The 14,089-nt window shown below is 45.4% G+C and overlaps 1 protein-coding gene across 1 annotated transcript in view; it reads left to right on the forward strand.

Annotated features, from left to right (window-relative positions):
* The window catches only part of LOC106590757 (protein phosphatase 1 regulatory subunit 29), a 160,184-nt gene extending 149,330 nt beyond the window's left edge, over positions 1-10,854 (forward strand). The window contains exons 5-6 of the mRNA XM_045708346.2: positions 838-1,835; positions 2,152-10,854. Of these exons, the coding sequence (XP_045564302.2) occupies positions 838-1,835; positions 2,152-3,748 (2,595 nt within the window). The 3' untranslated portion in view covers positions 3,749-10,854. The remainder of the gene's footprint in view (positions 1-837; positions 1,836-2,151) is intronic.
* Positions 10,855-14,089: the final 3,235 nt, after the last annotated feature.

Raw genomic sequence — 14,089 nt, forward strand, 5'->3', positions numbered from 1 at the left:
GGGGTCTGAGTACTTTCCGAAGGCACTGTACCTGACCCCAATAGTCAGTTAATCAGTTTAGAATGCAATTAGTATAATCAGCTGTGTTTGCTAGGGATGGGGAAAAAGTGTGACGCCACTCCGGCCCCTGAGGACTGGAGTTTCCCATCCCTGTCTTACATAGAGGATGGGGCATTCACTGATCAGGCAAACCTTCCTGTCAGGGAGGAATGGGGTTTTGATTGGTTGATCGGTCGGTTGTTTAGTTGATTGTTTGGTTGTTTGGTTGTTGGCTTGATTGGTTGACTGGTTTATTGATTGATTCGATTGACTGATTTTACTTGACTAATGCATGTTAAGGTTATATATTAATACAAAACCATTTAGGGTAAACGCAATAAGTCAAAAGGAAAATCTCAAACAATACCCTCTTCTCCATGTTATAGATCAATACTTTGACCAGTGTGTTATGTAAGTGATAAGTGGCGTCATTTGAGATAACCAAAGATTTACTGTATTTCCCTTGTGCTCCCTTCATTGGACTGGTTACTGGAACTATTCACCAAGATGAAGAAACCATTCTCCAGCTTCATTTAACAGCCCAAGTACATGGAAGCCATCATTTTCATTAGAACCAGAGTCCATGGCACACAGGGATGTTGCTATTTGTACTTACTAAGATGGAGGAAAGGCCAAGTACTTACTGTATTCCCATTGTGGTCCCTTCTAATCTTACGTCCTCCACCTTTTCTCCATGCAGTGCACTAATTCAAAAAGCAGTCTTTTCATAGGGAACATGGTGTCATTTTAGATTCCAAAGTCTTACTGTTACTCCATTGTGGTCTCCTCTCATCCTAGGTCCTCCAGCTGGGTTACAACAAGCTGACCAACCTGACAGAGGGGATGATGCGTGGCCTGGGCCGCTTGCAGTGCCTCTTCCTCCAGCACAACCTCATTGAGGTCATTGACAACAAAGCATTCGAGGAGTCCAGCTCCAGCCTCAGCAGTATCGACCTCTCGTCCAATAAGCTTGCCCGGATCGATCCGTCAACTTTCACTGTGCTAAACCGGTTAATGGTCTGCGAGCTAGCAGGAAATCCTTTCCATTGTGGATGTGATCTGTATAGTTTTCTTACTTGGTTGGAGGCATTTAATAACGTGACGCATACATACGACCGGCTGCAGTGCGAGACCCCTGGCGAGCTGTTTCTCTACCCGCTCCTGAGCCCCGTGGCCGGGCACGGACGCAGCGCTCGCACCATGCTCTCCACCATCTGTCGCGACGGCATGATCATACCCGGGATCACGTCTCAACCCGGCACCGACTGGGAGGGCTCCGGGATGGGCCCGGAGATGGACGGCCGGGCCGGGCCGTATCATCAGCCGACAGCTTCGTCCACGGCCGACCCCAACTTCAACCCCAGCATCAAACTCCAGTGGGTCACTCTGTCTGCAGCCAAGCTGTTGGTCCAGATCCCTAAACCATACAGCAAGATGTACGTCCTAGTCCAATACAACCAGAGCTTCGTCTCGGACATCCAGAACCTCAAGGAGAAGAAGGAGAAGGTGACGTTGGTGGATCTCAAACCTCACACCAACTACACCTACTGCGTAGTGTCTATAAGTAAAAACCAGCGCAACAACCACACGTGCATCTTCTTCGCCACGCGAGAGGCTGGCCCTGACGACCACCACGCCAACCAGTCAACCATGACGCATTACATCATGACGATCCTGGGGTGTCTGCTGGGGATGGTGATCGTGCTCGGGCTCGTCTACTACTGCCTGAGGAAGCGTCGGATGCAGGAGGAGAAGGAGAAGGAGATCAGCGTGAAGAAGACCATCTTGGAGATGCGGTAAGAGGGACAGACCCAATGTATTATTTAGGTTGTTGAAACCCCAACTCTTTATTCTATGTTATTTGACATTATTCTACTCATCTCTTTTATAGCCTTATTGTTTTTTATTAATCTCTTTCATTCCATTTTATTGTTGTTACAATAACATGTGTTTGTGATTTAAATGCACTTTACTTCATTAAAGTTTGATTCAAGGTTTGAATAACTCGGGACTCATAGGTAGATGTGTTGCACCTGAATTGCATACAGCTATTTTACCTGAGATGTAAAATATTTTATTCTTATGGATTTTATCCTTGGATTTTATTTACAGGTATGGACCGGAGGCTGCAGCACAGGCAGCTAACGACCCGGCAGCCATGCAGCATCTCCAGGAACAGGCCCAGAACCAGGGGCACCACGGAGGTCACCTCCACGGAGGAGGAGGTGGCGGGGGTAATAAACTTCCCCCCTCCGCCTCCTCCAGTTCCGGCATGCTCCACGGTTCGGCCAACACCACCTCCTCCCGCCTCTCGACGCTCCCCCAAGTGGAGAAGATGGCCACAGCATTCGGTGAAGCCATGGCAACCAATAAAGGAAACTATATGGATGTGAGGACTGGGGCAGGATTATCGGGAGACGGTGGAGGATTATTACTAGCAGGGGGAGGAGGAGGAGGGGGGGAGGCGATACTGGTGGATATGCGAGGCATCAATGGTTGCAGTGAAGACGGAATGGACGTTGGGAATGATTCGGATGATGACGGACACGGATCTGCGTCGGAGATCTCGACGATCGCCATGGAGGTCGATAAAGTCAACCAGATTATCAACAACTGTATCGACGCGCTCAAGCTCGACTCCCTTGTTGCGACGACAACATCTGGTGACAACCCTACTTCTCCTCCACCTGCTTGTATCACCTCCCTCGCTCGGAACCTCATCCCCCTCTCCCAAGGCCTTGCTGACACCTGCCAGATGCTTGCCTCCTCTCCCAAAATCCATGCCCCTCCCGCGATGACCCCCATCCCCCTCGTCATGCCCCTCTCGGAGCGTCCCGGAATCAGCGGAGGGGGGTTTCTCTCGCCCCCCTATAGGGACCCACCACCGGCGAATGCCGTACGACCCTTACAGAGGCAGCTGAGCGATACAGGTGTGGTGGTCATGGGTGCTGGGAAGAACCGATGTAGCGTGTCCTCGGCTGGAGGATCCATGAAGAGCACTAGGGTCTTCAGTCTGGATGTCCCGGAGCCCCGCAGCCCAGGCCCCAACTCCTGTCCTCCATACCCAGAGAAGGGGAGCCCTGTTGGGTGTGGGGAAACCATGGAGAGGCTCCCTCTTGTGAGTGGAAATGGTAGTGGTTGTGGTAGTGGTGGTAAAGGAAACGGGATGGGTTGTGGTGGTGGGAACGGAATAGGAGGAGGGGTTAATGAAGGTGGGGTGAATGTCAATGGAGGTGGGGTGGGTTGCGGAGGGGGAGGAAGAGGGGGGGGAGGACCGGGAAAGCAGCAGCAGCATCATCATCTGGAGGTACATCCAGACTACCACTGTTCTGAGCACAGGCACTCCTTCCCCGCCCTCTACTACGAGGGAGCCAATGACTCCCCCTCTCCCTCCCCATCCCAGAAGGCCTCTTTCCTCAAACCCCTGGGACGTACCAAAAGGGACCCTGCCGCCTACTCCCAGCTCTCCCCTTCCCGGCACCACAACTACTCTGGCTACTCCTCCAGCCCCGAATATTCCTCGGAAAACACCCTTCGAATCTGGGAGAGGTTCCGGCCACACAAGAAAGGCCCCCGCGACCCTCGCGAAGAGGCAACGTATATCGCTGCAGGCCACGCCTTGAGGAAGAAGGTTCAGTTTGCGAAAGACGAGGACCTCCATGATATCCTCGACTACTGGAAGGGGGTGTCGGCCCAGCAGAAGCTGTGAGAGATGAGGAAGAGGTGTAACCTAGAGGATGGCATACAGAAGGAGAAGACAGTGATGTCATAATTCTCAAGAACTCCCAGACAGTGAATGGACCTGAATGACACAACTACAACTGGTGGCTAACATGTGTACTTCCTGGTTTCTTTTATGACATCATCTGTCTTCTCATTCTTTAACTTATCCTAGGGTGTTACAACAGCAGACTCTGACAGCGATGAGGAGGATAGTAGTGGAAGTTATGGGGGAGACATTATGTAGTAGTAGTAGTAGTAGCATGACACCGGGTATTGGGTATTTTCTACAGTTCCACAATGGAACTACAGGGGTTCCACAATTATACAAGTCGTTCCACAGAAATTCCACTGTTCCATTGCGGGTTCCATCCATGGTTCCACAAGAGTTCCACATTTCTACAATGGTTCTATAGAGGTTCCAAAGTTCCATAAAGGGTTCTATAATGTCTCTGTAACGGTTCCGTAGGGGTTCTATAGTGGTTCTACAAGTTTCAAAGTTCTACATGGAGTTCCATAATGGTTCCACACTGAGCTTCTAAGCGGTTCCACATTCTCTTTTTTTCCAGGTTTGGATAAACAAAAAAACAACAATATATCAGATTTCCTTTTGCCTAGCACTTTGGTCCTTGCAGACTACCATAGAAAGACAGAGCCAGGGTAATGAGGACTCAGTAATGACTGCAGAGTCTTGTCACTAGCAGGTGTCCTAAGACTCATTACAACATATCTCCCAACAACAAGCAGCAGCATTACTCGGCTTAAACCCTGCTCCCTTAAACAGCACAGCTCATAATCCCATCAACATTCAATTCATTCACTAAACACTGGATGCATCCCAAGTGGCACCCTATTCCCTATTTTGTGCAATACTTTTGACAAGGGCCCACAGGGTTCCCATAGGGCTCTGGTCAAAAGTAGTGAACTATATAGGGAAAAGGGTGCCATTTGGGACGCATAGTCATTTCACTCTGCAGCCCACCACCTGCCTCCCTAGCAGCGCCATTTAGAGAGATAATTGAAAGGGGATGAGGAATTAGCAGTGTTTGCCTCAATCTCTTCTTCCTTCGGAGGAGTGGGGAGAGATGAGGGGGAGAGGGAGGATGGAGGGGAGAAGGAGGACAAGGAAGAGGGGAGGGGGAGGATATTAAGCGATTCTTATCGTGTTAATTGTTCTCGGCTGTAGTTAGCCCCGGAACAAAACAGGTGGAGATGCTAGCGTGGGTGGACACACACCGAGAGGTGTGTGTGTGGACGGTGGGAACCAGGCCCTGGAGCCCCTCTCTGTGTTTAGCAGGAGCGTGCTTATCGATTGGAAACACCTACACATGTTTTACAGAGCGTGGCATGCTATTGGGGCGCTCCGCCATTTTGTTTTCTCCTTCTTCTTGGCCTTTTCTAAATCAGACATGTGGATTGAGCAGATACATTGCATTCAGATAGCAAACAAGGAGGAAGGGACGTCTACACACACACACACACGCACGCACACTCTCAGTGTGTGTGTTCAGATTACTATGAAGTAAGCCGTTTTCCAGACCTACTTGCTAACATTTCCCTGGCTTCGAGCCAATTTGTTATTTACAGGTATAGCATTTTTTTCTTTTGATAAGAAAGTCAAAGCTTCCTTCAGGGGAAGATTAAAATTAGCATTTCAATAGCGCTAGTCATGCAAAAACCACTTTAGGCTGGGTTAGGAGAGGTGGAGAGAGACGAGTGTTGGCTCCCATATTGAAGCAGAAGGTAATCATGTCGGAGTAGAGAGAAGGTTCCTAGCAGAACACACAGACCACACAAGAAGTTACAGCTGAAATTAAAGACATTGCTAGTATGGTGATGTTTAGAAAAGCTAGAGTTCGCAAGGGTTCATGGTCTATTTTAGAGGGAGCGAGAGCGAGAGCGAGAGCGAGAGAGATGGATCTCTATGGAGAGTTCAGCGAGATCATATAGCAGAGCCATAGATATAAAGAGTTAGTAAAAATCCATCTTCAATGTTGGCAGCAAATGTTCCATACAAAAAACATAGTGCCAAATATGCTATTTATAGTGGCAATAAATGAACATAGCCCAATTGTTATATTTTGTATTGGTCTTTTAACCAATCATATCAGCTCTTTTCACATCTGATTCTTTCAGATCCAATCTGGTTTGACAAAATAAAAATTAGTGACAAAAAAACAACATAATTGTGTTTCCTGTTTAAACGCAGACTCTGCCTGGTTTCTGGTCTATATGGAGGTGACAGAGGTTAAACAGTGCCTTGCAACAGTATTCACCCCCATTGGCGTTTTTCCTATTTTGTTGCATTACAACCTGCAATTTAAATAGATTTTTACTTGGATTTCATGTAATGGACATACACAAAATAGTCCAAATTGGCGAAGTGAAATGAAGAAAAAAAACTTGTTTCAAAAAAATAAAAACGAAAAAGTGGTGCGTGCATATGTATTCACCCTCTTTGCTATGAAGCCCCTAAATAAGATCTGGTGCAACCAATTACTGTCAGAAGTCACATAATTAGTTAAATAAAGTCCACCTGTGTGCAATCTAAGTGTCACATGATCTGTCATATGATCTCAGTATATATACACCTGTTCTGAAAGAGTCTGCAACACCACTAAGCAAGGGGCACCACCAAGCAAGCGGCACTATGAAGACCAAGGAACTCGCCAAACAGGTCAGGGACAAAGCTGTGGAGAAGTACAGATCAGGGTTGGGTTATAAAAAAATATCCAAAACTTTGAACATCCCACGGAGCACCATTAAATCCATTATTAAAAAATGGGAAGAATTTGGCACCACAACAAACCTGCCAAGAGAGGGCCGCCCACCAAAACTCACGGACCAGGCAAGGAGGGCATTAATCAGAGAGGCAACAAAGAGACCAAAGATAACCCTGAAGGAGCTGCAAAGCTCTACAGCGGAGATTGGAGTATCTGTCCATAGGACCACTTTAAGCCGTACACTCCACAGAGCTGGGCTTTACTGAAGAGTGTCCAGAAAAAAATAAGCAACATGTTTGGTGTTTGCCAAAAGGCATGTGGGAGACTCCCCAAACATATGGAAGAAGGCATTCTGGTCAGATGAGACTAAAATTGAGCTTTTTGGCCATCAAGGAAAATGCTATGTCTGGTGCAAACCCAATACCTCTCATCACCCTGAGAACACCATCCCTACAGTGAATCATGGTGGTGGCAGCATCATGCTGTGGGGATGTTTTTCATTGGCAGGGACTGGGAAACTGGTTATAATTGAACGAATGATGGATGGCGCTAAATACAGGGAAATTCTTGAGGGAAACCTGTTTCAGTCTTCCAGATATTTGAGACTGGGACGGAGGTTCACCTTCCAGCAGGACAATGACCCTAAGCATACTGCTAAAGCAACACTTGAGTGGTTTAAGGGGAAACATTTGTAAATGTCTTGGAATGGCCTAGTCAAAGCCCAGACCACAATCCAATTGAGAAGCTTTTGCCTTGAAGTATGGGCAAAAATCCCAGTGGCTAGATGTGCCAAGCTTATAGAGACATACCCCAAGAGACTTGTTGCTGTAATTGCTGCAAAAGGTGGCTCTACAAAGTATTGACTTTGGGGGGGTGAATAGTTATGCATGGTCAAGTTTTCCGTATTTTTTGTCTTATTTCTTGTTTGTTTCACAATAAAAAATATTTTGCATCTTCAAAGTGGTAGGCATGTTGTGTAAATTCAATGATACAACCCCCCACAAAAACCCATTTTAATTCCAGGTTGTAAGGCAACAAAATAGGAAAAATGCCAAGGGGGGTGAACACTTTGGCAAGCCACTGTATTTTACTTTAGCTACATGTCAATTGTGCCCCTCTGCTAACAGAGGATTGGCGCCTGCTATAGATCAAAATGCTCTTGTAGCATGGATACACTGACCTGGGAGATGGTTACCACAGGTCAAAACACAAAAATGGCTGACAGGAGTGAACAGAGATGGTTTTGCTGTTCACTGTACAGTATGTGGTCCTTTCTATGCTGTTCTCTGAATGTGCAAACATGGAAATTGAATTTTGATAACGTGGATGGAACTTTAAAAAGGGGGGATCTATATATATATTTATTTCAATTGGTTGATCCTTCCATACCCATACTGTGGACTGAGTTATACGATTTGTTGGAAGATGGAGCAAGGTTTGGTGATGCCTCTAGATCTGGGGATTCATTTGACCCAATATATTTGATGTACTTTAATGGATGTCTCAGTGCTACTTATAGACCTACAGCATACCAGTCTGGCCTTTGTGTAACATATATTACATTTAGTTCTAAAATATATATTTAGGTTTAGTGTAATAGATTCTTTAGCGATACTTTACTTTAGGCCTACCGCATCACAAATATATTTGATTTATATTATTTATTTTATATTTGATACAGTCTAATGGATGATACAGTATGGCCTATCTCTGGACTCATTTGACCCAATATATTTGATGTACTTTAATGGATGATACAGTATGGCCTATCTCTGGACTCATTTGACCCAATATATTTGATGTACTTTAATGGATGACTCAGTGCTACGTATAGACCTACCAGTCTGGCGTTGGTACAAAATCTATTAGATTTAAATATCATATATTTTGGGGGGATTACATGTAATGGATACAGCACCACGGTATTGACCTATGACTCCTTGCACTCTGCTTGAATTAACGTTAATTGGCGGCATTCTGATCTGCTCATCCGTTCTGACTGGAATCATGAATCATTGCTTTGTTGGTATATTCTTATCCTCAGAATGACATTACTGACGTATAATGATATTCATAGACTCATTATATGATCTCGCTATTTCCGTCTCTCTCTCTTGCTGCAAGTCTCCAGTCTTTCCTCTCTTCCGCCCACTCCCTCTCTCCATCCTCTCCTCCCTCCCTCCACTCCTCCATTTATTCCCTCTGACCCACTTCTGTTGGCTAATATAACCCAGCAACCAGCAAGCGCAAAAAGACAACAACATGTAATTCCCTCGCTTCTTCATCCCTCCCTCCACCCTTGTCTGGTTTAATGGTCCAAATTCATTTGCAGAGGAGGTGTCTGCATCCCAAATCCAACCCTGTTCCCTATTGCACTACGTTTGACCAGGGCCTATATGGTTCCTATAGGACTCTGTTAGTAGTGAGCTATTTAGGGATTAGGGTTCCATTTGGGACGATTGCGAGGTGTCAGGGCCAATGAGGGGAGGTCGTGGGAGCCATGCTAATATGCTGATATTATTTACTCTGCCAGATTGAAGGGTTGATTGAAATTAATCAAAGATTCCAAGGACTCTCTCTCTCTCTCTGTCTATGTCTCTCTCTCTCTGTCTCTCTTTCTCTCTCACTCTGTGTCTCTCTCTCGCTCTCTTTCCCTCTCTCTCTCAGCGTAGCTGGCATAGTCGTCAAAATTGCCCTTAGATCTCCCAGAGGGGCTGGAGGAAAGGGCATAGTCGGACAAAGTTGCCCCTATCCACTAATCTAAGGTCAGTTTAGAGGTTTCCTCCCTAATGTTTGAGGTTAGGATTGAGGGAGGGTAAGCTGATCCTAGATCTGTGCCTATGGGTAACTTCCACTTCTGACTCTAAGAAGCAAGGAAAGGGCAGATCTCTCAGAGCCTCTAAGGCCTTATGGGAAATGCAGATCTATCCCATTTTCCTTGACGCCTATCAGAGGTGAGGAAAGGGCAGAACTCATCCTGCTAAGGCCATATGGGAAGTGCAGTCTTATTTCCATGATCCCCAACTCCTAAAGCATAACTTTGAAGCCAGTGTGTTTTGACAGTGAGGCAGAAAACAGGCAGCGCTATGTGTTAAAATGATGGAGATGCCACTGTTTTCTTTACCTTTCTTCTCTCTGACCTACAAAATGGCCATCCACAGAATGTGTTCTGATGGAAAGGTCAAATGCAAGATCTCTACCTTACAGTAGATTTATGCTAAAAAGTGGAAGGTGTGTGTGTATAGCCCCCCTATGTATGACGAGGCATTTAATGCTAATATTTAATTAAGACTTTCATCGAATGCTGATGTCCATAAAAATACTTACACCCCCCCACTCTGTCTTACTCCCCAACAAATCAAACAGACTCCAGTCAACCACATGTCTGCATTACTCAACAGTCACCATCAATAAAACCTGAGTTGAGTTGTATTCATTTGAGCACACACAGGGATGTCCCCGGGGCACTATCTTGGACAGCCTCCGTTTTGATTAAAAGGCCTTTTGGGTCTCTTATTGTAGCCCCTGTTTAAAAACCACCGGTCAGTTTCCTCTGTGGAGGTTTCTGGTGAATTACTAATCAATTACATTTTGATTAGCGCTGGAGGCTAACGCTACACGGTGGAACTGACAGAGTGCCTTTGTAAATTAATGACTACATTACCTTTTAACAAAAAGGAGAGGGAGAGGGAGGGAGGGAGAGAGAGAGAGAGAGAGAGAGAGAGAGAGGCAGGCACTCCCCCCTTAGCCCTCAGGTCTCTATCCCTCTCTCTGGCCATCACTAATAATAACATTAACTCAAGATAGATATTATTAATTTCAGCTCTTATTACTCTAAGGATGACTCTGTGGCCACTGCTGCCCATAATTCACATCTAAGTATATTACAAATTATATTAGTCATTTTAACTTTGTGGAGACTGCGATGGCGTGTGTGTGTGTGTGTGTGTGTGTGTGTGTGTGTGTGTGTGTGTGTGTGTGTGTGTGTGTGTGTGTGTGTGTGCGAGCAGGAGAGTGTGTTTGCACAAACCCTACATTGTTTAGACTTCGAGGCTGTGCACAGACTTTTTATAATTCGGTCATGGTTTGCGTAGGCTGTGGGGTATTGAACAAAGGCCTTCATAAACCACTGAATGAATTGCTGATGTTAATATTTTCCATGTTGGAAGCTGTAAATGGGTCCAATGGTGAAGATCAAACCTAGCTCCTCTTCCTGTTGTAACCGTACCTGAAGCATTTGGCGCTATACTTGTAACCCAAGTAAACAAACCAATGTATCTTGCCAATCCCCATCTGAAAATAAACTAGCCACAACCCACCCCTGGGCCGCTGGTCTAGACTCTCCCGCCCTCCTTCCTTCCTTCCTTCCCTCCCGCCCTCCCTCCCTTCCTCCCTCCTTCCCACCCACCCGCCCTCCCGCCCGCCCTCCCTCCCGCCCGCCCGCCCTCCCTCCCTCCCTCCCTCCCTCCCTCCCGCCCGCCCGCCCGCCCGCCCGCCCGCCCTCCCTCCCCTCCCGCCCTCCCTCCCGCCCTCCCTCCCTCCCCTCCCGCCCTCCCTTCCTCCCTCCCTCCTTCCCACCCACCCGCCCTCCCTCCCTCCCTCCCGCCCTCCCTCCCGCCCTCCCTCCCTCCCTCCCTCCCTCCCGCCCTCCCTCCCTCCCCTCCTGTCAACAATGAGGCAGCAACACAACTTCTTTATGGACATACAAGTTAGAACCAGTCTTTTCTTTCCTTCCTCCTAAAGCGTACTTCATCAGAGTTTATTGCATTGTAGATTATTTTTTATTGTTAAAGTTTGTTTTATTGTCCGTTGCTTGGGGAGCTTCTGCATGAATTTTTGATTTTTTCTCTTTTCATTTTCTCAACTTTTGAACAAAGCTACAGTCTGAGATCTGGGATTTTCTTCAATGGTAATTTCCATTCCTGATATACAGGTATACCCCATTGATTCTTGAAGAGAATAAAACTTCACATCCCAGAGTGTAGATTTAAAGGTTATTGAAAACACAAATCAATAGTCGCAGAAAACCCCCTGATTGCTTCTCTGTGGATTTACAGTTGCTCTCAAACTAAAGCTCATTCGGTGAAACTGGAGGCACAGAATGGCTCCCAGGGAACCACGTGGCGGCTCTTTGCTCTCATTTAATTAAACTTGGATCCATGTAGTTGAGATGTGCGGTGCAAACTTTTGAAGAGCCAGTATGAGGGAGAATATTACTGCTACTGCTCAAATATCTGGTTTCACGCAATGGGATGCATCTCAACAGTCTTGAATGGTTTCCTCAATCATGTCCTCATCTTTTGTCCTCATTTACTTTCCTTATTCAGCATTGATATATATATATATATATATATATATATATATATATATATATATATATATATATATATATATATATATATATATATATATATATATATATATATATATATATATATATGAAAAACAGGATAGGTGAAAACAAAATGGTGGATGTTTACTGTGAATCTACTTAAACCACTCTATTTCTTTAAAGGGACAGTTCAGTTAAATTACATATTTATGTGTTTCCTTGCCTTGAAAGCAGTCTATAGACATATGTAAAACATCTAATCTAGATGAACTATCCCTTTAATATCAATGCAGATGAAGGAAAGGAAACAAGGACACAAGGGAGGAGAGGAGGCAACCTTTTCTCATTTCCTCATTTCTATACGTGCGCACTGATGTAGTGTTTTTCAGCTTGAGTGAGCACCACCGTCTGCTGTTGAGATTAAACTAGATGACTGATTTAGTCTCTATCCTCATGAGACACACACACACACAATCTCACATACACACACACACACACGGTCGCACATTCACACATGGTCGTGCTTACACACACACACACACACAACCCCTGGGGGAGCTTATACCGGAGAGCAACTGTGACACACGACAAACAAACAATGTAGTGTAAAATGAATATATGTGTTTATATAGATTCTAGATACACAATGGAATAAGAAGACACACACACACAATGGAATAAGAAGACACACACACACGTTTCCACACGTACACGCACACAGAACATGGACTCAGTATTTCTGTCTATACGTTTACATACACAAATGGTCTTAAAAAGTGTTAAACAAAAGAGGAGACAAACAAGGGAATACGATGAGAAGGAATGGCACTAAACCTCTGTAAAAACGTATTAACCTTGACTTATTTTCCCATGTATTTATTTAATGTGTTCCATTTATTTATTTCATTTGACATGTATTTATTCCCGAACAACAGGGTGCTTGTATTTTTGTATGGATCTATCATCATCATGTTGTGATTGTTGCTTTGTCAGAGATCTACGATAGAACTGCAGATCTACGATAGAACTGCAGAGTTCTACAATGGAACAGTAGAGTCCTATAAACTGTACTGAAACATGGAGGACTTAAGACTGTAAATGTACAGTACTGCATGTAGCTTTCTGATCAGCTTTATGAGCCATTATGCTTTCCACTGCCAGTCTCTATACCAAGACTTAAAGGGAAGGTTCACCACCAAATCAAAGGTTATTAGTTTCTCACAACTACAGTAGGCGCCATTTAATACAGTAAAATCAAACGGTCCCTTTAAGTCTGAGGATGTTTACACACAGTTGTATGGTTTAGACTGCCAGTTCAGTGGCTACAGCATCCGTTTGGCTTACACACACACACACACACACACACACACACACACACACACACACACACACACACACACACACACACACACACACACACACACACACACACACACACACAGCCCATGTTGAAGAGCTGATAATATGCCTGTCAGACCTCTCTATTATCAATGAGGCCCTTGTCAGAAATCGTGTTACATTGCATGCGTGTATCCTAAAAACTAGGGGTTTGAATATCCAGCTTTGTGAAATTAATCGCCCCATGGACAACAAGGATGGAATTAGTATTATGCAGGGTGTGTGTGTGTGTGTGTGTGTGTGTGTGTGTGTGTGTGTGTGTGTGTGTGTGTGTGTGTGTGTGTGTGTGTGTGTGTGTGTGTGTGTGTGTGTGTGTGTGTGTGTGTGTGTGTGTGTGTGTGTGTGTGTGTGTGTGTGACTCAAAATAACCGCTGGTGTCGGTCAGATCAGTTCTGCTTGACTGAGCCTGGGACATGAAAAGACACACTTAGTGTTGTGTGTGTGTGCGCACGGGTTGTGTGAGCTAGATGACATATTTGAAGAGCCTGCAGATATACAGAAGATTAATTAAAAATCTTCACAGACCAACCTGTCACACACACACACACACACACACACACACACACACACACACACACACACACACACACACACACACACACACACACACACACAACACACACACACACACACACACACACGTCATCGCCTCATTAAAAAGGAATCGACCCTTTTGAGTTATATAATGCAGTCCCCAATTCATCTCACACTCACACACGCATGCATGCATGCACACATACACACTTGCAGACAGACACACACACTTGCAGACACAAAACAGAGACATGCTGGCACACAAACACATTCTCTTCATTTCACCATCTCTCACAGTTAAACACGTATACAGCAACGGCACACACACACACACACGCACACA

Source organism: Salmo salar, chromosome 02, assembly GCF_965601325.2.
Source record: "Salmo salar chromosome 02, fSalSal1, whole genome shotgun sequence".
NCBI classification, from domain to species: Eukaryota; Metazoa; Chordata; class Actinopteri; order Salmoniformes; family Salmonidae; genus Salmo; species Salmo salar.